The sequence below is a fragment of the Chrysochloris asiatica genome, unplaced genomic scaffold, assembly GCF_000296735.1.
Source record: "Chrysochloris asiatica unplaced genomic scaffold, ChrAsi1.0 scaffold00005, whole genome shotgun sequence".
NCBI classification, from domain to species: Eukaryota; Metazoa; Chordata; class Mammalia; order Afrosoricida; family Chrysochloridae; genus Chrysochloris; species Chrysochloris asiatica.
This window is the reverse complement of record NW_006408523.1, coordinates 4,373,912-4,400,162: the sequence shown is the minus strand read 5'-3', so window position 1 is coordinate 4,400,162 and position 26,251 is coordinate 4,373,912. Positions and strand designations below refer to the sequence as shown.

Genomic DNA, 26,251 nt, shown 5'->3' with positions numbered 1-26,251 from the left:
TGCATGCCAAATGCATACAGATAATATACCCCAGAGGGTTTCAAAAAAGTTCATGGAAAGATCCCATTATCTCTCTGCTCCATTTTCTAAGAACTTGTTGAAGTACCTTCATCTGTGTCGTGTCACTCAATCGATGGACTTGGAAAAGTTGAGGTTGTGAACAGACATCGGACTGTCATTGTGGATTAGGAATGTTCATCTCTGGACCACCCTGGCCAGTGAACAGACATCTGTCAGGACAATGTAGAGAGGAGGAGAGAGCCCCCACCCACCCCCATAACCACGTGCTGAGGAAAATGTCCAGTAAAGGTATGACCAGTTGTCGTCAAGCCAGTTCCTGCTCATGGCTGCTTCATGTGGGTCCGAGTCAAACTCGGCTCAGGGCGGTTCCCTTTGGTGGCTTTTTCAGAACTGGATCACTAGGCCTTTCTTCTTGGGTATATTCAAACCTCCAACCTTGCACTGTGACTCTTTTCCACATTCAGGGACTCCCATAAAAAACATTAAACTGATTTAATGCTAAGATTGTCTGTTGAAAGATGCATCTCAGTATGGCTTTGATTTGTATTTCTGTATGGCACTGTGGGTTAATGTGCTGCACTGCACAGTCAGTTTGAACTACAAGGTCAGCGGTTCAAACTCACCAGCAGTGTCTCGGAAACCCTATACAGGATCGCTGTGAGTCGGAACTGACTTGAAGTCACTTAGTAACAACAATGCCTAGATAGTAGCGTTGTGTGGTGCCGTAGGATAATGCACTAGACTACAGGGTCAGTTTGAACCACAAGGTTGGCGATTCAAACCCACCAGCTGCACCTTGGAAACCCTGCACATGCTTGCTGAGTCCCTGTTTACTATTTGAGAATCTAAAACTACATTGTTGTTAAGTGCCGTCAAGTCAGTTCCGACAAATAGCAACCCTGTATAGGGTTTCTGAAGCTGTAAATCTTTGCAGGAACAGAAAGCTTCTCTTTCTCACAGCTGGTAGTTTCAAACGCTGACCTTGAGGTGAGCAGCCCGACTCATAACCACTATGCTACCAGAGTGTCTTTTTTAACATCAGCAATGGTGGTGGTAGTTATGTGCCGTGGAGTCGGTTCTGACTCATAGCGACCCTGTACAGAGTTTCCGAGGCTGTAAATCTTTACGGGAGCAGAAAGCCTCATCTTTCTCCTGTAGAACAGCTGGTAGTTTCGAACTACTGACCTAGTAGTTGGTTATTCATGTTCCTATTGAATGACTCCTGTGTGGGATCAGCAGAAGACTGCGAACCACAAAGTCAGTGGTTCAAGCCCACCAGCTGCTCCTCAGAAACCCTACACAAGGCTCATAGATAAAATTCTTTTTAAATATACTTGCATTAGAATACTTGTCGCTATCATAATTTCATGATATAGATGGGCAGTCTCTATGACTCTATTTATAGAAAGTTAATGGAGTATTTCAAATCGGGATAATTTGTGGAGATACTTATTTACTAAGTATTTTTATTCATGTTGATATAACTGTAGGTAAGGACATAAGCTAGTTCATAGAGGAAAACATTTTTCACACTAGAAAATATGTATTTTTAACTTTTTAGAGATTATCTGTTTATAACTTTTCATTGTGAATTGTGAGTGAAGATTAGCACATATGATCTTTCACATTCAACAAATTATATGCTTTGTTTCATCTCAGCGATTTCTGTCCCCTCCCTGCAACAATTATCCCTGTGGCTTCCCTTTTACATCTTAGATTTCACAAATGAAGAAAGCAAAAATATTTGATGGATGCACAAAAAAACAAAAAATATAAATTCATTTAAATATCTAAAGGGCACATTCTGCAGCAGCCTCCTGCTCTCGGGCACACAGGCTTACTGACTCCAGGGGCCTAGAGCCCGCAGCTGCTCTGTCTCTCCATGCCACCACCTCTGCCACCGTCTCTGCTGTGGCCACTTTTCTAGGTGGGGATCTCACACTACATGCTCTTCCTTCTTGGTGGTCCTGGGAGCCTCTGTTCCTGAAGTGAAAGATGAACTACTCCCCCCTTTTAGTTGAACATCTTTTACTGACATCATTTTCATTCAACAAAATTTTCATTCATACATCAAAAGATGTAGAGAGGAATATATGTGTGCCAATATTTGCTACCACGCAGCAAATTCAGTTTATAGTGAGTTACTCTCAACTCCTCCCATACTTCTTAACTTCAAATGCCTTGAAAGGGTTAAAAAATACCTTGTAAAGATAGAAATCTCAGAGTCTCTAAGAAATACAATATAGGTACTTTTGAGACATGAATATAATAGCTGTGACTTCTGTGTGGTATTTGTCCACGCATCCTAAAACTAAGGTCTTTGTAAAATACACTCACAGCAATGTGGTGAATTACTTAGTGTGACCCTCTAGTCTTTGTAACTCTCACCAAGTCCCTAAGTAGTTGTTGGAGGTGGTGGTGGTGGTGAAGTGCCATCAAGTCACGTCTGGGTTTCCAAAGAGCAGCTGGTGTGTTTGAACCGCACACTTTGTGATTCAGTGCTTTATCTTACAGCACCACACCAGGACTCCAGTGACTGGGTTGTTGTTAAGTGTCGTCAAGTCGATTCTGACTCATAGCGACCCTGTATAGGGTTTACGAGGAGCAACTAGCCGTCCTTACTATTCAGAGGAACTTTGCAGGCCAGCAGTACCACAGATGCATATGTGAGATACTTATGACCCACCTAGGGGACTGGATAGGTTATTAATAATGTAAATAAGGGGCATGGTACCCTGGTGGTTGTGGGACCATGCAGATAGGTGTACAGAACCCTAGTGAGGGGGTTGGGTGAGCTTTGCCATCCCATTCCAGAGCAGAACCAGGGGTCTCCCCATCCATAACGAAGGTCCAGGAGATCTCTGAGCTGAACCCCTATGATCCAGGAGGCAGACGAGTCGGGGCGGGCAGCAGCTGTGGTCATGAGTACTGTGGCCATGGGCGGTCCAGTTCCCTGTGTGACATTCAATAACAGAAAACAGAAGCTGACGTTGCTGCCCTAAGTCTGTAAAGCTTTGAGAGTAACCGCAGTAGCTGTTGTGCCACTTACCTGTGAGACAGTCCCAGTCCTGAGAACGTTTCCTGCCAGAGACACAGGACACACGAGCCACAGCTGGGGAGTAGAGAACCAGGGTTCAGACCAGGCTGTACCTTAGAAGTACCCGCACAGCATTCCCCAAAGCCCTGATCTTTGTTTAGATTATGTCAAATTTGCATGTTCTGAAATAGCAGTATTCAAGACAAAAATAATGACTTTTTAAAACATTGTGATGGCTGCAGGCCATTTAACATATTGCTTCAAAGCACAGCCACAGCCAGACAGGATGAAACCCCGAAGGATCCTGGCTGACTGCTAGCCACAAGGTCGGGAGTTCAAACCCACCAACCTCTGTTCTGGAGAAAGAAGATTTATAATCTCAGAAACCCTCTAAAGGTCCCTATGAGTCAAAAGTTGGTTTGATTTGCTGCTACTTTTTAGGTGTTTGATCTTAGGCCAGTTATTTAATTTCTCTTGTGTTTCGGCCTCTGTAAAACTGGGTCTAATAATAGTCCTTTCCCCCGGGAACTGGTGTTGGGATTGAATAAGTCAATAGACACCAATGCTTATGGGAGATCTGGCATGGAGGAAGAGGTAGCTGTGTCTGCGTGTGTTAAAATGCTGCTACTTTTAAGCTTAGTCATCTTATTACATTGAATAGACTTACAGCAGTCTCTGAGAAACTTCAAAAAGTTCATGAAAATTGGAATTCAAAGATACTGGAATTTTTTCCCATAAACTTTTTGAAACCAATTGTAGCTTCACTTGTTATTGTTTTGTTTTGTGTGTTAACTGATAAAGTAAGATCAGTAAGGCTAGAGGAAGGAGCTCTGGTAGCATGGTAGTTCAGGTGTTCCCTGACAGGAAGGTGGGGCAGCAGTCTGCTTCCACAAAGACCGCAGCCTGGGAAACCCTTCAGAGTACCAGGTTCTTGTGCTTTGTCCTAACGGGTCGCCACCAGTCAGAGTCTTCTCAGTACTGACAGGTGGCATTCCTCTATTCAACATGTGCTTGTTAGAAGCCATCAGTTTTATCCCTTGGAGGCATCAGGCTCGGGGCATACAGAAGCCTGGGTCTTGGGGCCCCTGTCTCATTCCTCAGAGACATGTATACTTACTGTGGCCTGTCATTCCCAAATGCCCCCCCAAAAACAAAAAAAATCTTGACTCAGAAAAATATAATAACTGTAAAAGTCTCTTTAAAGAGAATTCTGCCTTTGATATTTTGTAGTCCTAGTGCATCTAACTCTGCCCCTCAGCTACCCTCCCCCCCACTGCTGCAAACCACCCAGAATTATCTGTACAGACAATTTCATGGTCTTACAAGCACATATTGACATGCAACTGCTAATTGCTTCTGCTCTTGTAGATTTCAAACATTTAAGCACTCACATAGTGGTCACATGATTGGTTGTTGTTGGGTGCTGTTCTCAGCTCATAGTGACCCTATGCACAACTCAACGAAACACGGCAGGTCCTCCTGTACCATCCTCACAATCCTTGTTAATGCTACTGTGTCAGTCTGTGTCGTGTGGGGTCTTCCTCTTTATGCCTGACCTCTACTTTTCCAAGCATGATGTCCTTCTCCAGGGACTGGTCCCTCCTAACAACATGTCCAGAGCATGAGAGACAAAGTAACTGTGAGCAGGGAAGATTGCTGCAGGTAGATTAGACCGTTCTACAAGGATTCAAGCACAAAAGAGCTGCGTGCTCTGTACCAGAGGAGCAGTCCTCGGGCTGCCAGGCCCCTGGGTCTACTCCGTCAACAAATACCACACTGGGCTCCGTCTGCAGATCTACACAGCAGGATTCACAGTTTTAAACAACCATCTGAGGTTATGAAGAAGCAGATCGGTACCCTCTGCTGTCCAGTCGACTCCAGTTCACAGTGACGCTATGTGGCAGCCTTCATGGCCATCTCTATGGCAGCAAATGGCCTGGTCCTTCACAGAGCACTGCGCTGAACTTGAACTGCCAACTTTTGTTAGTAGTCAGGTGCTATAACCACGCATCACCAGGGATACAGAAGATCCAAAAAAAGCAATCACACTGTCATCAAGTCAATTCCAACTCATAACAAACGTAGCTCTTGAACAGAAGTGTTCCTTTGGATTTCTGAAACTGTCAGTCTTCAGGGAAGCAGACAGCTTCATCTTTCTCTCTTGGAACAACTGGTGTGTTTGAACTGCCTACCTGGTAGTTGACAGCCCAGTGCTTAACCTGCTTTGCCACCAGGGCTCTTCTGAAGAAGATAGGAATGCACATAGACCAATGCATGCTATTCCATAGGATGCCCTCGGAGCGCTGTGCAGTGAGCCCTGGAACGCGGACCTCCAGCACGACCATCTGTCCTTTTCCTCAGTATAGCTTTCACAGCCCCGTTCCTTTGGAGTTTGAACTTGCCCTTTAGTATCTGCAGTTCTGTTTCCCCTTCTGCTGCCAGCTGCCCTGTTTGTGTTGCTGTCCTTGTCGTGATGCGATATTGAGATAATGCTGGGCTTCCAACTGAACAGATAACGTGGGAGGACCCTCGGGCTTTGTGTTGTTTGGATGAATGATTTGATGCACTGATTTCCAAGAACTGTGCACCAATGATATGTTAGAATCCTGGTGTGTTACAGGATACGTGCTGGACTGCTAACCACAAAGTTGGCAGTTCAAAGCCACCAGCCGCTCCTAGAAGCACCATATGGGTTTGCTGTGAGTCAGAACCAGCTCCACGGCACTTCACAATGCAGCAATATGTTGATTAGCGTACTTTCATTTAGAAGAGGTGCAGAGTTTTGTGTATTGGGTTGTTGAGAAGATGCACTGACTGATGATGACCGTCTCCATTTCTGCCAGTCAATGGTGGTCATGACTGCGCGCTTTAGTGACGAGCGCCGTTAGCAGCACAGAGCAGCTCTGTGACCCCAGTGCTCGCCCTTACCTCTCCTCTCAGTGCAGAGCGTGCTGCCGCCCAGCCGTGTCACACCGGCAAGTTTAGTACATACTAATTAATAAAGCACAGCTGTGGGACAAGCACTGGACTGCTAACCGCAAGGTCAGCTGTTCAAACCCACCAGCCACTCCTTGGAAACCCGATAGAGGGTTCCAATGAACCGAAACCCACTCAATATTACTTAACAACAATAACAAATTTTTCAGGCAGGGCCCTGGTGTTAGGCATTATTAAGCTGCTAAACCCAAGGTCAGTGGTTCAAATCTGTCATTTGCTCTTCAGGAGAAAGACGAGGCTGTCTGCTCCCATAAAAGACTTTGTCTCGGACCCTGTGGAACAGAGGTTCTAGGCCTATAGGGTCAGGCTTGACTCCAGGACAGGGTGTCAAAGTGTATTTTTTGGGTATTGTATCTGAGGTTAACCATAGCAGTTCATGTAGAATGTCCCTCGCCCCCACTTTTAGATGTGTCCATGGGATTTTCACTGAGATACATAATAGACATTGTGGAACTCACCTCACCTCTGAAATGGTTTTGCAGTCACACAAGTGAGAAACTCTGCCTGGTGCTAAGAGACGTATGAAAGCATTTTAAGTTCCTCTCTGCCCACAAGGGGACCCTGATTTATTGGAAAGTTAAGACAAGATCAGTTGTTACGTTCTGCAGTAAATGATGTGATCTGTGCAGGCTGGTCTTCTAATGAATTGCCTAAACAGAGCTACTTTTGAAGATGAAAGGAGGCACTGCTAGGAGTCGTGGTGACACGGTGGATTAGGCATTGGGCTGCTAACCACAAGGTTGTCGGTTCAAACCCACCAGCCCCGCTCCTTGTAGAAAGATGAGATTTTCTGGTCCTGTAAAGATTTATAGTCTTGGAAACCCTGTGTAGGGCTGTTAGGAGTTAGAATCCAATCGAACGTATTGGGTTTGGTTAATTTGGGGTGGGGTGGGGGGTGGATTCTAAAAATAGTGAAACAACAAACATGAGCTAGAACTGCCCCAGCCAACATGGCATCTTTGTGGTTTCCACTGACTACAGACGGGAGTGGTAAGGAGTCATCAGCGTGTGGCTGGAGCCCCTGCCACATGGAGGTGGCATTGGGACAGAATGAGGTCAGTCAGTCATTTGGCCGATTGCTGCCAGGCTGAGATATACAGATAAGATAGCAGTCTGCCTGGCCCCGAACTTGGGTGGGGAACAGTGTGGTCTCTGGGTATCCCTAAAAATAACCCGAGGTGGTAATCTAGTACCTATTTCTGATGGTTAAGGAGCTCTGATAGTGTAGTGATTACAAGTCAGGCTGCGAACCTCAAGGTCAGCAGTTCGAAACTACCAGCTATTCCGTAGGAGAAAGATGAGGCTTTCTGCTCCTGTAAAGATTTATAGCTTCGGAAACCCTGTACAGGGTCACTATGAGTTAGAACCAACTCCACGGTACATAACCCCCACCACCACCACCATCTCTGAGGGTTACTATGCTTCGTGCAGAGGACCCATCAGGAACCAGGACGTGTGGTTGTTGTTACGTGCCATCAAGTCGATTCTGACCCATAGCAACTCTGTATAGGGTTTCTGAGGAGCAGCTGAAGAGCTTGAACCACTGACCTTGTGGTGCAAACCGACCTTACAGTCCAGCACCACACCAGGACTCCGGCACATGTATAGCAGACCGATGCCCCTCTCCTGATGACAGCAGAGGGCATTTAGAAGATTAGGGACTGGGTAAGGGGAGCTGAGCACAAAAAGTAGGTAAGGGACGCCTGTGAGCTTCTGAGCCAGAATGACTGGGAGGGAGACTCTGAAAATTTCTCAGAACAGAAAGCGGTATTTAGGAGGAAGCAAGTTTAAGTTTACACTTTGGTTTTGAGGGGAGAGGAACGGCCAGCTGGTGGTTATACACTGACAAGTTCTGCTCTCAGATAGGGGAGCCTTGGGCCGGGGGGGGAGGTGAGTGTTGGAGGAAATATGGATGAAGAAACCCAGAAAGAACTCGTACTTGGAACACAGGACAGAACAGGACAACTTAAAGAGAGGCCAGTAGAACTGGCTCGTAGGAGTTCTGAGACTCGAAGTTTTTATGGGAGCAGACAGCCTCATCTTTCTCCCGTGGAGCAACTGGCTCAAAGCAACCTTTCAGTTAGCAGTCAAGTGTTCAACCAAGAAACAGTGGTCCCCAAAGCAACAGGTGACCTGGAGAAGAGACTGTGGTTCTGTGGTCAGGTAGTACAGCAGATGTTCTCACTGCAGGGATTCTCAGGGCTGAAAAGCAACGCCATTCATTGAGGAGTAAATAAGACAAAGTCTCAGCCTGTTTTCATCTGGCAATTCAGTGAGACTGATTATGTTCATCACGTTTTCTACCATGCCACTGTCCGCCGCCAAGTTTTCCACCCCCTTAGCTCAGGGTCTGGGCTTTCCATATGCCAATGGGCACGACAGATCTCCCAGGGGTGCAAAGGTTTGGAGGAAGGCTCTATACAGATGGCACAACGTTGCCTCCTGAAAGTGAAGAAGATGTGAGCTGTTATTGATGAAGATGTGTGGATTACACTTTAGCAGAATGAAAAGCTCACATCCTCCCAAGTGGACCAGTGAGCAGCATCTTGATCAGTGAAGAAACGATTGCAGTTGTTGGGTTTCATTTTACTTGAATCCATAATCAACAACCATGAAAACAGCAGTCAGGAAATCAAATGACTATTGCATTGGGCATATCTGCAGATCTCCAAGGTGTTAAAATGCAAAGATGTCCCATTGAAGACTAAGGTGCTCCTGACCCATATGCATGCAAAAGAAAACCCAGAGAGAAACGGATGCATTTTAATTATCGTGTCAGCAAAAAATACTGACTATTCCTTGGACTGCCGGAAGAACAAATTAGTCTCAGGAGAAGTACAGCATGTTCCTTAGAAGTGAGGATGGCTGGACTTCATCTCTCGTTCTTTGACGTGTTGTCAGCAGGAACCATGCTTGGTAAATTGGAGGGTCAGTAAAAAGGAGGAAGGCTGCAACAATGAGCTCCAAGCAGCACAACAGTTATAAGGCTGGCACAGGAGTGAGCAGTGTTCCTTTCTGTTGTACTGAGGGTCTCAGTGAGTTAGAAACGATTCCACACCACCTAACAACAAGAATGAAAACAAACAAACAAAAAAACCCACCGTCAAGTTGATTCCAACTTGTCCTTGCTAAGTGCCGTCAAGCATGTTCAGACTCATAGCGACCCTGTGTAAGGTTTCCGAGGAGTGGCTGGCTGGTGAGTTTGAACCCCTGACCTTGTGGTTCAAACCAATTTTGTGAAGGAGCTCTGGTAGCATAGAGGTTACGAATCGGGCTGCGAACCGCAAGGTCAGCTGTTCGAAACTACCAGCTGGTCCGCTGGAGAAAGATAAGCCCTTTGGCTCCCTAAAGACTTACAGCCTCGGAAACCCTGTGCAGTGTCACTATGGGTTAGAACCAACTCCACGGTACACCAGCACCACCCCAGAAGGTGCAGCTGGTCTATTCACTTACAGCTCGACATTTCTGAAGATGACACATATGGCATGGGACGATGGGGACCTTCCGATCACCAGTCAGATGTGTCTCCACACCAGTGAACCAAGTGAACAGAGTTCGTTTCCCTGACCTGTCCACCTTCTGAGGTGGCCGAATGCCAGCCCAGAGTCCTGGGGCTGCCTTTGATCACCGCTGTGACTTCTGTAGCCACGAGGGCCTTGTGTTGGGTGGAACCACCTTGATCGCTGTCGTGTAGGCCCCCTTGTGCACCCTAATGTGTGAGGGATGCCAACAAGCCGAGACAAGAGTGAGAAGGACTCTGCCCACCCACTGCCATCGTTGGTGCCCACTCGTCGCAGCCCTGAGGCACTGAGTACAGCTCCCCCCAATAGACTGGTCTTGCTCCCACAGAAGCAGCTGGTGGATGTGAACCTCTGACCTTCCAGTTAGCTGCCCAATCAGGCATCCTCATTCTAATAAAAGCCCTTGCTAGAGCTGGAGTCCTGATGTGGCACTCTAGGATCATCACTGGACTGCTCCCCGTATGGTCACTGGATCACTGTGCGTCAGAACCAACTTGACGGCACATAGCCCAACAGCAGAGCTGAATCAAATGAGGCTGTGTACGGAAGACGTGTGGAACACAGTAGGTGTTCAGTAAATGTTCTGGGCTTCCTTCTCCACTGTTTTCACTCTGTCTTAGCTAAAAACTTCCACCTTCATGTTTTACTGATGGGAGATGGGCAGAGGAAAGAAATGATCATCATTGTGAAGTCTATAAGAACATGAGTGGGGAAGAGAAAGCTTCCCGCCAACACCCTTCTATTGCTTTCCCGTTAGCTCCTTGTCTCTCATCTCTGGCTTCATCCCTGCTTGGTTGAGAGAACCAGTTGTACTGAACTTGTTGTTCATTGAGTGAGTCATGAGACCTAAAACTCCTCTTCAAAACAAAGGTTTCCCTAGATACGGACCCAGAGCCCCAGAGGGAGCGCTGTGCTTTCATTCAGACTGCTGGGGAGTTGGCAGGATGTATAGGAAACCGCCCCATGCTGCCTGTTGTCCTATGGCTGATGTAGCCAAGGTGAATTCTACATGCAGGTTCTCAAGGGACAGCTTTAACCAGCCATACCTGAATTCAGAACTAACGTGGATTCTTAGTGTGCAAGAGCGCTTCATGGGGAAAAAATGATTTTAAGACTAAAGAGAAACAAAACAAACCCACTGCCAACAACTTGATTCCGACTCACAGGGACTGTAAAGGACCGAATAGAACTGCCTTTAGGGCTTCTGAGACTGTAAATCTTTGCAGAGCAGATGGCCTCATCTTTCTCGTGGGGAGCGCCATTGGGTTTGAACCACCAACCTTGTGCCACCAGGGCTCCTTTAGTTTGTCAGAATTCTCAAGAAACTAGAGTGCCAGTTTCTCATGGAATTTTAGCAGCATTTCCCAGCCTTATTTTAAAGCAAATGTACACTGGAAAGTATTTCGGAGGGGTGCATTTAGAGCTGGTGTGCAGTGATTGTGATCCTTCATAATAATCATTTAGGTAGCCACTGTGTGCCAGGCACTAAATGCTTTACAAATTCTGTATAATTTGATTCTGAAATGTACTTACAAGAACCCAAAGTTTTCTTTCGTTTCTTCCCTGATGAAAAAGTAAAATAAAATCAATCTGTGTAGAAGCCAAGTAGACTAACACACTGTTATTAGTTCATCTTTATAATCCCAATAGCTTCTAGTTCATGCTCAGCACTCAAAAAGTAATTTAATTTATAAATAGTTGAATGGTTCATATAATTTAAAAAGTATTAAAACGTTGTTTGGGAATGTAATCTGCAATTTAAAATTTTAAAAGGAGCTCAATGTTCTAGAAATTCACATTCCAAGTAAAAGGAAGCTGCGAGGTTGTTCACGTCTTACTTGGGTTCAAGTTTAACACGGGAGGATTCCCTGCCCTGCCCTTTACGCAGCTCTCAGGACTGGGCAACACATCTACAGTTGGAAATACCGACTCCCATGGGGCGTTCACCCTATGAAGATCCAGTATGTATTAAAGTCAGCATCATGCTAAATGCCAAAAAACACAATGTAGGAAAAGATCCCAGTAACTTCAGTCCATTTAGCAGATCTCAGTGCCCGCCCCACAGACAGAATTCAACTGCCTTTACTGAGAAGTAGAAAGCTGTTTTCATGATGCCCTAGAATATCTAATGCCTTCCCAGATATGACCGTCACTCCAGTCCATGGGAAATGACAAGGCTCGCTTATCTTCTCCAGAACCAGTTTGACGTGATTTTCCTACATTTTGGTTAAAAGTTCTGTTTCATGATCTCATCCAAGGGGGATTGGGGTTGGTTGAGGGGAACAGACTTTCCTGGCAGAAAGCACATTATGTGTAAAGGCCCCCGAGACAAGGAAGAACTTGGCCATTTTGAGGAACTTAAAGGAGGGGGCATGTGATTGGAGCTCATTGGGTGAGGGGCAGGGGGAGATTGGTTCCTGCTGCCCGCTAGCTGAGTGGTAGACGGCATGTGCTTGGTTTTCAACAGACCTGTGTTCAAATCTCAACCTACCCCCTGACGAGCATGTTGTCAAATATCTCTCAACTCTTTCTCACCCCACCGCTTCAGAGAGGTGCTAAACAAACCCATTAGTCAATTACACCTCACAGAAACCCCAAGGGACTGCCCCACAGGGGTTCCTAGGCTGTCATCTGTAAAGGAGCAGATCAGCAGGTCTTTTCTCCCGAGGAGCCGATGGATGGGTTTGAACTGTCAACCTTTTGATTTCTAGCCGAGTTGTTAGCCATTGGGCCATCAGTGCTCCTTCAGAGAGGGGCTAGGGGCTACTGCAGAGCCTGAAGTACAGTGAACCACTCGATGCATGGCTGGCTGTGTTGATTGTTCCCCTCTTGTTCATGTGCCCTCCCATACACGGAGCCCTGGTAGCTCAGTGGGTTACAAGTTGGCATTTACCAGTCTCTCCGAGGGAGAAAGATGAGGCTTTCTACTGCCGGAAGGATATATAGGCTCAGAAGCCCTATACCAGGGTCGTTAAGCATGGCTTAAAATAAATCACCAACCAAGTCTAGATTAAGTGCCAGTTGTAATGCAATGGCTTTTTGGAAAATGTTGTTCATCTTCCACTGCAATTTTTAAAATATAAGCCAAGATAGACATGGTGGTGGTGGTGGTGGTGTACCGTGGAGTCGCTTCTGTCTCATAATAACCCTGCATAGGGTTTCTGAGGCTGTGAATCTTTACAGGAGCAGAAAGCCTCATCTTTCTCCCACTGGTGATTTCGAGCTGCTGACCCTGAGGTTAGCAGCCCGACTCAGTAACCACTATTCTACCAGAGCTCCTTCAAGCTGTGGTGTGTTGCTGCTGGGAGAGCCCCTGAGTCTAGCAGATTAAAGACTGAGGGCCCTGGACAGGCCACACATCCATGCGGTGACCTGTGTCCACTCCTGCTCTGCCTGCTGCCCTCTCTGTGCACTAGAACGCTCAGAGCCCCAAGGCTGAAGGGAGACATCACTCCGACTTCAGTCCACACCTGCCCTGACCGCCCTGAAACAAGAAAGTGCTGTGCTAGTCGGTCAGCAGGTCTGTGTGGAGGGCATCTGGTGTCCAGGCTGGAGGGTTGCAGTCAGCTTCCTCTGTTCAGTGCTGTTATTTTCCATTGTGTGCAACTGTCATGATCAGTGTTGCTTTCTGGTGAACAAAACATACATGGCTGAACTATGGTGAGGGGCGTGAATTCTTGGACCCTCAAGACTGAAGGGCCCTTAGAAGGTAGCTTGGAAAAGATTCTCTGTACGTTCAGAGCATATACAAGGAGGCTCCAAAAAGTCCATGGAAGAACGGAATGACAAGACAATACCATTTTTCCATGACCTTTTTGAAGCCCCCTTGTAGATAGACTTTACGCTTTCTTTTGTCCATACATATTTTCTCTTCCTACACAAAGAGCGTAGCTCTGTATGTCTTGTTCTGGATGTTGGGTTCCTTGCTTGAAGAGTCAGCAGTGGGTCATGGTTGGTACGTGCCAAGTTGATGCTGACTCACAGGGACCCTGTGTAGGGTTTCCGAGGCTGTATATCTTTGTGGGAGCAGAGATCCTCATCTTCTTCCCACTGAGCATCTGATGGGCTCAAACCCCACCAAGCTGTGTCGTAGTCCATTGCTTATCGTTCAGAGCCACCACCCTCAGCTAAGGTTTCCTACAACTTAATACTTTTTGTAAACTACTGCTACGTGAGCTTTTTCAAATGGCGCTTACAGAGTTTCTGGGTCATATTACTTGTTGAAGCTTTTGGTGTGATTTTATTTGACTTAGGAAAGGCACAAGAAAGCCTTACTAGATTCAGGGGCTTCAAATGGAATGAAACCGTCATGCAATTCTTCCACTGACTTTTTGAAGCCCCTCCTTCATCAAAAGGGCTTTTCACCTAGGATCAAAGTGTTTTGTTTTTCCCTTCTGTCTTTGTAAAAACTTTTACTGAGCTCCACAACAAAGCAGGTTCTCTGATGGAACCCCACTGAAGTTAACTTTGAGTGAGAAATTGTTTGAGTCTGTGCATGCTTCCATCTCCAGCAAACTATGAAATTGGCGAGGCACTGGTGATCAGTGAGTCCTTCAGGAAGCCCCTGTGTGTTCTTGTATCAGCCATGGAATTTGCGAGATTTTCTGGTAGTTTTTATATTAAAAAACAAAAAAAAAGTAACTGAAGAAGAGAGCTTGGGTATCCTGGGATCTGGCACATTTGAAACTGGCACAGTGGCATCTCTGTTCTTTACGTGTAAAGGCTCTGGACTCACTTGTTGCATCTGGGCCAAACCCCAAACTTAGAAAGGTCTTATTTACAGAGGCCCTGAGGTATGGAAACCCATGTTTCCAGTTCTGTGAGTTATGGGGAAATGGATTTTTTTCACTTTATTTTTGAAGTAGTACCAGGTTGATCACAACAAGTGAAATTTTCAAAGTGGGTCTTTGGGGAACTGCATTAATATGCGTAGTACCGGGAGCCCTGGTGGCTGCTTGCTGAGCTCTTGGTCCCCAGGAGAAATAGGAGAAATACCCGGGCATCTGCCTCCAGAAAGGTGTCGGCCTCAAAAACTCTGGTGAGTTGAATCAGCTCAACCAGCTATATACCCAAACCTCCAAACTTCCTGCCATCAAACAGATTCCAACTCATAGTGACCCGATAGCACAATGTAGAGCTGTTCCTTAGGGTATCCAAGACTCAGTCTTATTGCGGGGGCAGACAAGCCTCATCTTTCTCCCGCAGAGCTGCTGGTGGGTTTGAACCACCAACCTTGTAGTTAGCAGCCCAGTGTTTAACCCTCAGCATCACTAGGGCTTCTAACCAAATGTCAATCCAGTGGGTCTCAAACGTTTTAGGTCCACTTCCGCCTCAGTGTTTTTACTGTGAGTGTCACATGGCTGCTCCCCCCACCCCTAAATAAGCAACTACTGCTACTGGCTCCTCAGAAGCCATTCGACTTATTTCAGCTTGGCAGAATTTTTCTAGTTCAAAAAGTCATATATATTTTTGTTTTCTTTTTGTTTTTAGAGGAAGACCAACTAACTTTTTATCTTTTTAGTGAAGAGGATTTCGAAATAGAAAATTTGTATTTTATGGTAATAGTTAAACCTAAGAAGCCCAGTTCTGAACACTCGTTGTTGTTGTTGTTGTTAAGTGCCATCGAGTCAATTCCGACCCATAGCAATCCTGTGTAGGGTTTCCAAGGAGCAGCTGCTGAGCTTGAACCACCGACCTTGCAGTTCAAACGGCTTTGCATTCTGACGCCTTCATTAACCCACAGCACCACCCCAGGACTCCGAACACTCTTTAGGGAGTTGAAATGAGAAGCATAGGCATTTTTGTTTTCTTCTGTTCGGTTGATATGACCTGTGTATGTATATATGAGGGAGGGTAAGCAACTAGGGTTCCCGTTCATGTATCCATGGGGTTCTTTTAAACAGAAACCTGTAAGCACGTCTCTGGGCGCAGTGGAGCCTGCAGACAAGTTCTCTCAGGAATGTATTGACTTAGTCTCGGTAGGGTACCTTAAGGAAAAAAAAGGTCCAATCGAAACAATGGCTTGCAAGGGCATCTGCTGGACCAGTTAAAATTCCAAGAGAAGCTCAGAAAATTATGGGATTCCAAAGGGATAATCTTAATAGATTTTCTCATAGGCCATAAGCCAGTTCCGGGGCATCTCATGAAGAAGTTTTAAGAAATTTAGTGAGAACAAGGACAGGAAAGTTACTCTGAGAACTGTTTTTTTCTCCCCATCCTGACAGTGCACCTGCTCATTTTTCAAGGGCTGTCTTAAGAAAATTTCCTTGAGAAACCTTATCCCATCTACCCTTCAGCCCTGTTCTTGCTCCTTCAGACTTCTGTTTTGTTCCCTGAACTCAAAGAACATTTCAAAGGAACACAATTTGACTCCCTCAAGGTTGCCAAAACTGGCGTTTGGAACCTGATGTAAGTGGAAGAGCACACAGTTCTTCAGGGGAGGGTTAGAGAGATGGAAACATTACCTCCCGACATGTGCAGACCCAGTTTGAGGACAGAGAAACAAACAGTAACTTCACAGTTTCATATTTGTGTTGATTGAAGGTTTCTGAGACTTTGTAGCAAGGCTTTTTGGCTTACCATAGTATAATTTTTTGTATACTAAAATCCTAAGTAAATTTCCATTCTAAACAAAACTTGACAGATTCTAATTTAGTAAAAGCAATCAGGTTGACATTAGCAATAAATGACGATATGGTTAATGATTGCAATAAGAAAGCCTGTGAATCTTTTTTTTACTTTAAAATTCCAAGATGTTTATTAAAGGCATCATTTCATTTTTTCTTCCCCAGATAAATTTGCGCCTTATCTTGGTAAGCGGGAAGACAAAAGAATTCCTGTTTTCCCCTAATGACTCAGCTTCTGACATCGCAAAGCATGTGTATGACAACTGGCCCATGGGTGAGTAATGCTTATTCTCGATGCCCCCTCCCCACCCCCTTAGACGGAAGTTTTTAGACAGTTGACAAACAAGTCATTGAGGGTGTAGGGGAGTGGGGAATGGGACCGTTTTATCCTTTCCGAGAAGTTGCCGTTTGCCTCTTTCACTGCAGAATGCTTTTCAGGGAGACCAGCACGGCATCCCTGCTGTTTGTTGCCTTCAGACTGTTTTTATGTAAATTACAAAATACTTGTTTTAAGAAGCAAAACACAGTGTTGTTCACACACACACACACACACACACACACACACACACACGCTCTCATATCCATGTCCTAGCAATGTATACCAAACACAAAGTGCAAGAAAAGAAAACATCTCTTCAGCAGACTGTGTAAGGCATGCTCTTTGGTCTAGTCTATAGGTGGCCCGTGTGAAAATTGAGTTTTAGGTAAAGTTCATTTCCAATGTCCTGTCAATTCCTACTTGCCTTGAACAAGATCAAGAGGCTGGAAAATCCACGACATGGTTTTCACAATGAAGATGGCCTGTGCCCACAACAGGCACAGTTGTAGGAGGTGTCGGGGATTGTCTTCCTCTCTGGTTCCTTTCTATGCAGTGGAACCTGAGAGTGAGTCATTAGTTCTCCCCCTTTGAACTTTGCCCATGTGTCAGTGTGGCCCTTTTGATGGCCTGCCTTGTGCCTAAGTTATGAGAGGACGCCGCCAGCTGGTTTCCGTTCATCTACCTGCAGGAGCAGTTTGAACTCTTAAAGGCGGAGGCTCATTCCCACAAAGAACACAGTGTGAATGCAAAATGGATGGTTTCTCTTGGGGCCTCGCAGCCTTAAATAGGACATGCAGTCCTGTTAGAAGTGATTCCTCATAGTCCCCTAGAACTGTCTTCAGCTGTGTTTTATTATCATGTTGTCTGCTTTAGAAGATACAAACATAAACCCAAAGTAAAACTCTTTATGCCTGTAACTTGTGCCCAGCCATAAAACAATGTAACGCCAGCTCAAAAACCACTGATATTCAAATAGACGTCAGTGTGCCGGGGAATCTCATGCCGCCTCGCGAGGGGACACAGCTGCGTGTGACCTTCCAATATCCCTGCATCCTGTGGTGCTTACTCTTACCTGCAGTTCCCACACAACCTTCATCCATGCAGCATACCAAGTGGCTGTCCAGCCTTAAAGAGTGCACCTTTAACTAAGAGGTTAACCACGCTGCTAGTCCTCATTAGCCCCTTGACAGTGGACGCTGCTTGGCACCAGACAGTCTCACTGTCGTAAACACACACATGCGCTGGCAGCGAGATCCCAAGGCTCTAATTTGGCTGCCAGGGGATTATTTGAATGACCTAGGAGGTCTCTTTGAGATTGTCATTAAAATGAAAACACAATCTACAGATTCTTGAAGAGGCCTTTCCAGTGTTGAATGCTGTATCTCGGTGGGCTCTTAGACCTGAGTTTAGGAAATACTGATCCTGACAGATACTGTCAAGTGTTGGGTGATTCTGCCCATTAGTAGCCAGGAAAATCTGTTCTGGTCACTCAGACAGGGAGGGAAGGCTGTGGCTAAAAATAATAATAATAATCATTTCTACTGAAAAGTGAATCAGCTACATGGGGTGGGGGTGGGGGCCTCATATAATATTGGGCTTTCTTCATAAACTTGCAACAGAACATGAGCAAATGAAAAGAGTTTTCAGTCCCTAGTAGTGACAACGACTGACCTAACTGTAGTGATGTACTTACTAGCTGTGGTTCCATAGATGACTCCTAGTCAGTTTCAACATCTGTCCATACTTAAAAAAGAACAGAAAGGACGATGCTCTTCGAAAATCTATAAATTACTGTGTTTAGACAGTACTGAGGTGAGAACAAATAAGCTGGTTTTCATAATTGACATGATGATCAAAACTTGTTTTAACTTCTTAAAGTTCCCTGATTAATGGTAAAGCAAAGACAGACTCAAGTGCGGGCCTTTGCCCTACACAGTATCCCAGACAACTAACTGGGTTGGCAGCTGATCATATCAAGAGTTTTCACAGAGAAAGTTTTTTGTTTCTTGTATTTCCTCACTTTGCCAAATGTGTTCTGCACTTTTAGACACTATGGTGGTGGCGATGGTTATGTGCCGTTGGGGTCGATTCTTACTCGTAGTGACCCTGTACAGGGTTTCCGAGGCTGTAAATCTTTACAGGAACAGAAAGCCTCATCTTTCTTCCACAGAACAGTTGGTAGTTTCAAACTGCTGACCCTGAGGTTAGCAGCCCAATTCATAACCACTACACTACCAGAGCTCATTATAAGGAAGGGAAAAAAAAATTGATTTTGTAGTTCATATAAAATATTTAAACAAAGAATATCCGTCTACTGTACTAATTACTAAATATACTGAAAGTCAAAGTAAATATTTACTGATGATAAGAAAACATTTGTATAATATACTTCTAGAAGGAGTTTGTTGGTGGTGCTGTTGGTCAAGCGTTGGACTGACAGTTCAAACCCACCAGCCACTCTGTGGGGGAAAGATGAGGTTGTCTTCTCCCAAAAAGATTTGCAGCCTCATGAAACTCAATATAGGGTCTCTGTGAATCAGCATTGACTCAGTGGCAGTGGATTTGGTATTGTTTTTACACAGTTTCTTGGAGATGTTGCTAATAGAGGAATAACCAGAGCTGTTACTGGGCCATGTGTAACCACTCCCACATCCCCAAAATATCTGGTAAATTGATGTTTCTGTGTCTGGAAATTTCCTTTATTTTAAGCCCTGCCCTTCTTCAGGATTCTCTGTTTCAGGGCTTCCAGAGGGGTCTGGGAGGTGTTAATATGAAATGTGTATCTTTTAGCCTTTTATTACCCCTTTGTGGGTTAGACAAGTTACTGCCTTTTCTCTTTCTTTTTTACTATATGTATCTTTGTGACACTTCCATCTAGAACATCAATATCTCATGAAGCAATAATTTGGGGACAAGTGAGTGAATTCAAAGTTGTTGTTAAGTGCTGTAGAGTAGGTTCTGGTTCATAGCAACCTTGTATAGGGTTTCTCAGGAGTGGCTGGTGAGTTTGAACTAACAACCCAATGGCTGAAACCAGACTTACAGTCCAGTGCTTACCCTGCAGTGCCACACCATTCTAGCATGTTAAAGGTGGATTTCATGGTTCTTCCCCAGGAGGAAGAACAAACAGATCTAACTGGAAGAAGTACAGCCAGAATACCCCTTGTAGTTGTTAGTACAGTCCAGTTGGTTCCAGCTCATAGTACCCTGTATAGGGCTGCCAACAAACACCAGCATTGTGGTTAGCAGTCCAGGGCTTATCCTACAGCGTCACACCAAGACTCCTGGAGAATGCCCCTTAGAAACACCAATGGTGAGACTTCGTCTCTCACTCTTCGGGCATGTTACCAGGAGGGCCCAGTCCCTGAAGAGAAGGACATCCTGCCTGGTGCAGGGTCAGTGAAAAGAATAAGACACCCACCCCCCCAACCCCTCACACCCCCCGCCAAGGAGATGGATTAGCATATTGGCAGTAGCAGTAAGCTCTGTAACATAACAGGTGTACGGATGGTGCAGGGCTGAGCTGAGCGGCGCTTCCTTCTGTTGTAGAGAGGGTTGCTATGATGCTATGAGTGGGAACTGACTCCACAGCACCTGACAACCCCAGGAGAGATCTGGGATTAGTGGAGTGATGTGGCCACAGAGGGCAGGGTAGGGAAGAAATGAGAGGAATTCCAGAGAATGTGGCTGACTATCTCTGAGCCCTCAAAGTGCAAAGGGGACGCTTCTCCTACATCGCTCACTCTTCAAAATGTTTACAGCTTTTGGGGGTTTTTTGTCATTGACCGTTATCATCTCCTTCTATAGGAAAACAAAGCACATCCCACTACCACTTCTGTCCAAGACAACATGCAGAATTCTAAAATGTTTATCAAAATCCGCTTAAATAATTACATGTCCAACTAGATGAAAAGCACTTAACCCTAACTACAGCCTCTGTGTCCTGAAACCCTTGCTGTGGGCGTGTCTGATATTTTTCATTGCAGAAACAAGCGCACAATACATTTAAGAGTGTGACATTTTCCACGTGTGAATTTCAGTGACCAGGCTCCTGTTTGCACTCCTCATTGATACTCATTGCCAGATTTTCTCTCACTATAGACAGTTGGGTCTAACTTTGAAAGTAATTCATTGCATTTTTATTGTTGTTGAGAACATCCCCACAGAGCGTGCACCAAAGCAACAGTTTTCTCCATGTGCCGCTCAGTGGCCTTGATGAGTTTCCAGGTTGTACTGCCACGCTCCCCCTGCCCCTCCTAGTGGCTCTTCCATCGTTCCTGAGTAACCTCAGGTTCATACAGATAGTAGTTCCGTAAAGGAACCCAAAGATCCCGCCAGACATCCTGTGCTAATGAAGCTAAACAATTGTTTTATTTAAAAGAAGACTTCAGGGGGTGTTTCTAGGTTACTATAACACAGAGTATACTCCGAAATGAAATGGTCTGTTACCCATCCAACCCACCAGCTTGTCTCTTGACTATGTGCGTACTTTTCTAGCTTTCGTATTTGGAGATTGCCTTCTAATATATGCTATTGGGGGGGGCGGGGGGGGTTCCTTCTGACTACTCATCTCAGGTGCAGTGAACGAACACTGTGTCGTGTAATTCTCGGTACCAATATATTCATTCATTCATTTAAAATCTATTATGCTTACTGTTTTCTAGCCTGGAATATATAAACAGATACAATATTGGAACGTTATAGTCCTCTCTAGTAGTAATTGGTCATTGCAAGTAATTTTCAAATGCTGTTTTTATTTGCTAGGATTAGACTTTTCTAAACTCATCTGCTTTAATTTTATAAGCTTCAGGGCTACAGTTTGGCACATTTTGGTATTCTTTACCAGTCAAAACATGTCCTCTTCATTATTTAATGAGAAGCACTAGCAGAAAGCAAGGCTGCAGTGAATGTATGTGTAGAGATGTCTCGGTTATTCGGACGTTCCCAGTGGTGTCTTTGTCAGCACTCTGGCTGGCGGGGAGCTGAATTTGTAAAGCAGAGTGGTAGTTCCTTAATTGTGTGTTGAAATGCACCTGACCAGCTCACTGGATTCTTTTCAGACTGGGAAGAGGAACAAGTCAGCAGTCCAAATATCCTCCGGCTTATTTATCAAGGACGGTTTCTACACGGAAATGTCACACTAGGAGGTAACAGTCACCTTTGTCCTGGAGTTGAATGTCTGTTTGCTGATGGTACTCTTTCTTTCCTTAATGTAGATGCTTTTCATTGTACTAAAGAGCTACAAAGTCCTAATGTTCAGTGTGAATTCTGCCCACCGGGTCTTTGCTTTGCCTACACCTCGGCATTTAGTGAAGAGCCTGGTGGCATAGTGGTTGCAAGCATTGAGCTGCTTCCCTGGGAGAAAGATGAGGCAGTCTGTGGTCCTTATGGATTCGCAGCCTGGGAACCCCTATGGGGCAGTTGTTCTCGGTTCTGGGAGTCTCTGGGTATCAGAAGCGACTCAGGGCCATGGGTTTGGTTTTGAGTTTTACATTTTGTATTCTGTTAAATTCAATTTTAGTAACTAAGGTAGGGCATTCATACCTTACAAAATAAATTCTGTCCCGTTACAGGTGAGCGCCCATGCCTATTACTTTACCAGTGTTTCACTTTTCTTCTGGATAATGTAATTTTAATGTATTATTTCTAAGCTAAACTCGTGCACACAAACCTGAGAAGGCTTATAATTGGTTTTCAAATCGAGGAATAAATGAATATTTTTGCTTGACCCTAACTGATACAACTGCTAACCATGTGACAATAACAGCAAATGACTGAAGTCAGAGAGGCAGTCGAGTGTAGTGGGAGATCTGATGGTGTAGAGGTTGCAGCGTTCAACTGTTCACTGAAAGGTCGGTGGTTCAAACCCACCAGCTAGCTACCCTAGGGAGAAAGATGGGGCTGTCTCCTCCTGTAAAGATGGCAAACTTGGAATTGATGAGGTCACCGTGAGTCAGGATGGACTCCCCGGCAGCCAGTTAGAGGTCCGTTTATAGTGCAGTGATGGAAGAGGGCTCTGGAGTATCTAGCGCCCCCACTTGTGGGTTGTGTAACCTGAGGCAGGTTATGTAACCATTCTGTGCCCCAATATCCTCAACAATAAAATGGGGTAACACTGGCCACCCACCTCTTAGGTTGGAAGGGTTGTTTGTATATTCCAAGGACTTAGTGTTTCCAAAAACAAAACCATTTGCTAATGAATTGATTCCAAGTCATAGCGATCCTATAGGACAGGATTGTTGTTAAGTGCCCTCAAGTTGGTCTGACTTATAGCGACCTGTATAGGGTTTCTGAGGAACAGCTGGTGAGCTTGAACCACCAACCTTGTGTAGTCCAGTGCATTAACCCACAGCGCCACACCAAGACTCCATAGGATAGAGTAGGACTGTCCAAAGGATTTCCAAAGTTATAAATCACTACAGAAGCAGAGAGCCATGACTGTCTTCTGCAGAGCAACTGCTGTGTTGGAACCACAGCCCTCAAACTAGTAGTTGGACTTTGAGTGGCTGCACCGCCAGGGCCACGCTTGGAACCAACCGTGCTGTCCACAAGGGAAGCACCAGTTATGATTGGAGACATGAAGCTCAGTGGTGCCCCCTTATGGAACGTGGTTTTGAATGGGGTTGGCATCCATATTTGAAATATACGCAGATAATTAGACATTTGCAATATAATACCGTGTTTTTTTCTTTCTAAACCTGACAGTGAAGTAGTCAGTCTGTTTTTCCTTAAAGATGCAATGTTTTTATTTATCCATTCATCGTGTATTTATTGAGTTGTTCCCATTTGCCAACCCTTGGGGATACAGGGTTGAATGAAACAGAATCTCTTCAAGGTGTTCTAGCATTGGTGGTGGTAGTGGCTATGTGCCATGGAGTCCATTCCGACTCATAGCGACCCTGTATAGGGTTCCAAAGCTATAAATCTTTACAGGAACCTCATCTTTCTCCTGCAGAATGGCTCGTAGTTTCAAACTGGCGACCTTAAGGTCAGCAGCCCGACTCGTAACCACTACATTACCAGAGCTCCTTGCTCTAGCATTACGCAGCCAGAGTCCACTCAGCAGACACTGGATCATAAGGGCTAGAGAGTGGATGTATGTAAGTGATGAGCCCTATCCAGTCAGTGGGGCAAGCCCTGGAGGGTTATAACTGCTCTGGAAAGCACTTTTGTCCACCCTAAGCTATCAGCCATTCCAACAGAGCTGTATTTTGTTTCTGGTGCTTTTCTACCTCTTGGTGGGATTCGGAGGAGTCCTGGGTGGCACTGTAGGAGAAGGACTGCTAACCACAAAGTTGGCATTTCACTCTTACCAGCCGTTCAGGGAGAACGAAGAGGCTGGCTGCTCCCATAAAGATTTAGTCTTGGAGACCCTAGATAGGGTCTCTCAGTGACACTACTCAGGGATCAGCTTGCCAGCAGTGGGTGGGAGTGTACACTTAGGGTGTTCTGGGGCCATCTTGCTTCCATTGGAACTGTAGAGGTCAAGAGACTAGACCAAATTATGGCTTTTGGACTGTAAATAAAATGAAGCTCGCCTTGATGACCTGAGGTATTAATAATCTTGATTATAATTCAGGCTGGTTTTGTTTTGAATTCTACCCTGTAAATTGAAGTAGGAGGCTCATCCCTGCCAATAGTATTCCACCGCCAGTTTGTAGAGCGTGAAGAGCACGTGGACTGGGGTGTCCAAGGTCAAACGTTATCCAGGGGACACAGCGCCTGAAGTCGGTCTGCCAGCTGCTGCTAATTAAACACAGCCCAACAAAGGGATTTGCCAGGAGACTTGATGTCCGTATATGCTTTTGTGGCTCATGGATGAATACATAGATTTTTGTTAAATTATTTTCTCCATGTCTGAATACAAGGAGACTTCAAATACTTCAGGGGGAAATGGAATTTTAAAATAATGGAATTTTCCCAGGAACTTTTTGAAACTTACTTGTATGTTGTAATAATTTTTGTTTTAACATGAGTTTAAAAACAAAACAAATCAAAATCTTGATTAAGAAACAATGATTTTTAATAATGCCAAGACTAACCTTTTTGAAAACATTTATAGTCAAAGAATGTTAAAGAGTATTAAAAATTACATTTGTCATTTGGTCTGTGTCTGCATTACATAAACAAAATAGCACCCAATGTAAACTTACCCTTAGTCTAGCTAGAAAAAGATTTCTTTAAAAAAAAAAAAAAAGAAACATCACATGTTTTTGTTTTTCTTTTCTCCCCTAAAAGTTATTTCTGTTACTAATCAGTTACATATTTTCTCTTATCTTGTTCCTTAAACAATGAGTCTGTACATACCGTATCAAGCCAATAGTCAAAGCTGGAGAGAACCGTTATTTGAATTGTACAAGGAGGCTTCAAAAAGCGGGTGGAAAATCCACGATCGTTTAATACCACTGTTTCCACTTTGAGGCTACCCTCCCCCCTAGGCTGCTTCTGGAAATGTTTATGGAATTTCACTTCCTATTGGAGACGTTCAGTCCGCTGAGTAGTGTGCAGCGTGAGAAAAGCTGCCAGAAAGCCGCCTGTGTGTAAACGGGTCAATGGGAGGTCTCAGGGTAGGTGACTTCGTGTTTTCTACTTTTCCCGCAGCATTAAAACTGCCCTTTGGCAAAACAACCGTGATGCATTTGGTGGCCAGAGAGACATTGCCGGAGCCAAACTCTCAAGGTAAGACGGGCTCAGGGACAGTCACCACTGCATCCCAGAAGCAGGCGGTCAAGGATGCTGTGGGCTTTCAGGGTAAAGAAATGCTCGTCCTTTTGATGAGTAGCGCTTCTTGAAAACAGACTGAAATTGCATTCTCTCCACCCCAGGTCAAAGGAACCGTGAAAAGACCGGTGAGAGTAACTGCTGTATCATCCTGTGAAGGCGGGGTCAGCTGAGGGGGCGGGACTCAACTAGCCCACCAGCCGTGACAGTCACAAGAACCAAGGACACTTTTCACTCTGGTTTTTGTTGGGGTTTTTGTGTTTTTTTTTTTAGTTTCTGGTATTTTTGTCTGTATTGAGCAGTCTTCAATGCATTGGGTTTTGAATGCAGTAAAGAAAACAACCAACCTTCCGGAGCAGAAACCATTTTGGGGCCACACGCACACCAAAAAGTTCATGCCCAGAACGTTACAAATCAAGAGTTCTAAATACCATTTGCCCTAAAAAACACACAACAACAAAACAACCACCAAACAATTGGCCCGATGTGCCGCATCCACAAGATTGATAACCCGGCCGAGGGCACCTAGAAACACCCCCAGATACAGTCCCCACGGGAAGATGCTCGGCAGATACCCCAGTGAAGGACTGGGCTCGCCCGCGAAGGGGCAATGGTAGTCAACCTGAGCACAGGATGCTAAACAGACACCAGAGCAAACAGACAAACAGACAAACAGAACGTGCCTGTCTGAAGCACGCAGCGGAGGGTAGACGAAAGCCCTGGTCTCTCCGACTACATGCGCCCAAGTACGCGGAAACCGAGTGCTCATGCGCACTGCACACCAAGACGAGCGCGCGTCTCCTTGCCTTAATCCGGGAAGGGGAGTACCAGCCGCTCCCACCAGAATCATCAAGATTGTACACCTGCCTCCCAACACCTCAGCGGCTGGACGAGTTCATGTGTTGGAATATATCAGTAGATTGAATTGTTTTCCGTAATTACTGCTCATCTCTTAACAGTTCCAGCGTCATGCTTACTCATTAGCGTTCAAATGAATTCTTGAAAAATT

The 26,251-nt window shown here is 45.2% G+C and overlaps 1 protein-coding gene across 1 annotated transcript; it reads left to right on the top strand.

Moving 5' to 3' along the window:
- The first annotated feature begins 9,647 nt into the window (after positions 1 to 9,647).
- Positions 9,648 to 25,399, top strand: LOC102821847 (ubiquitin-like protein 3-like). Its single transcript, XM_006832044.1, has 6 exons — positions 9,648 to 9,745; positions 14,554 to 14,614; positions 16,368 to 16,476; positions 21,582 to 21,668; positions 25,123 to 25,200; positions 25,347 to 25,399. Exons 1-6 carry the CDS (start codon positions 9,648 to 9,650, stop codon positions 25,397 to 25,399), a joined length of 486 nt encoding a protein of 161 aa, XP_006832107.1.
- The last annotated feature ends 852 nt before the right edge of the window (positions 25,400 to 26,251 follow it).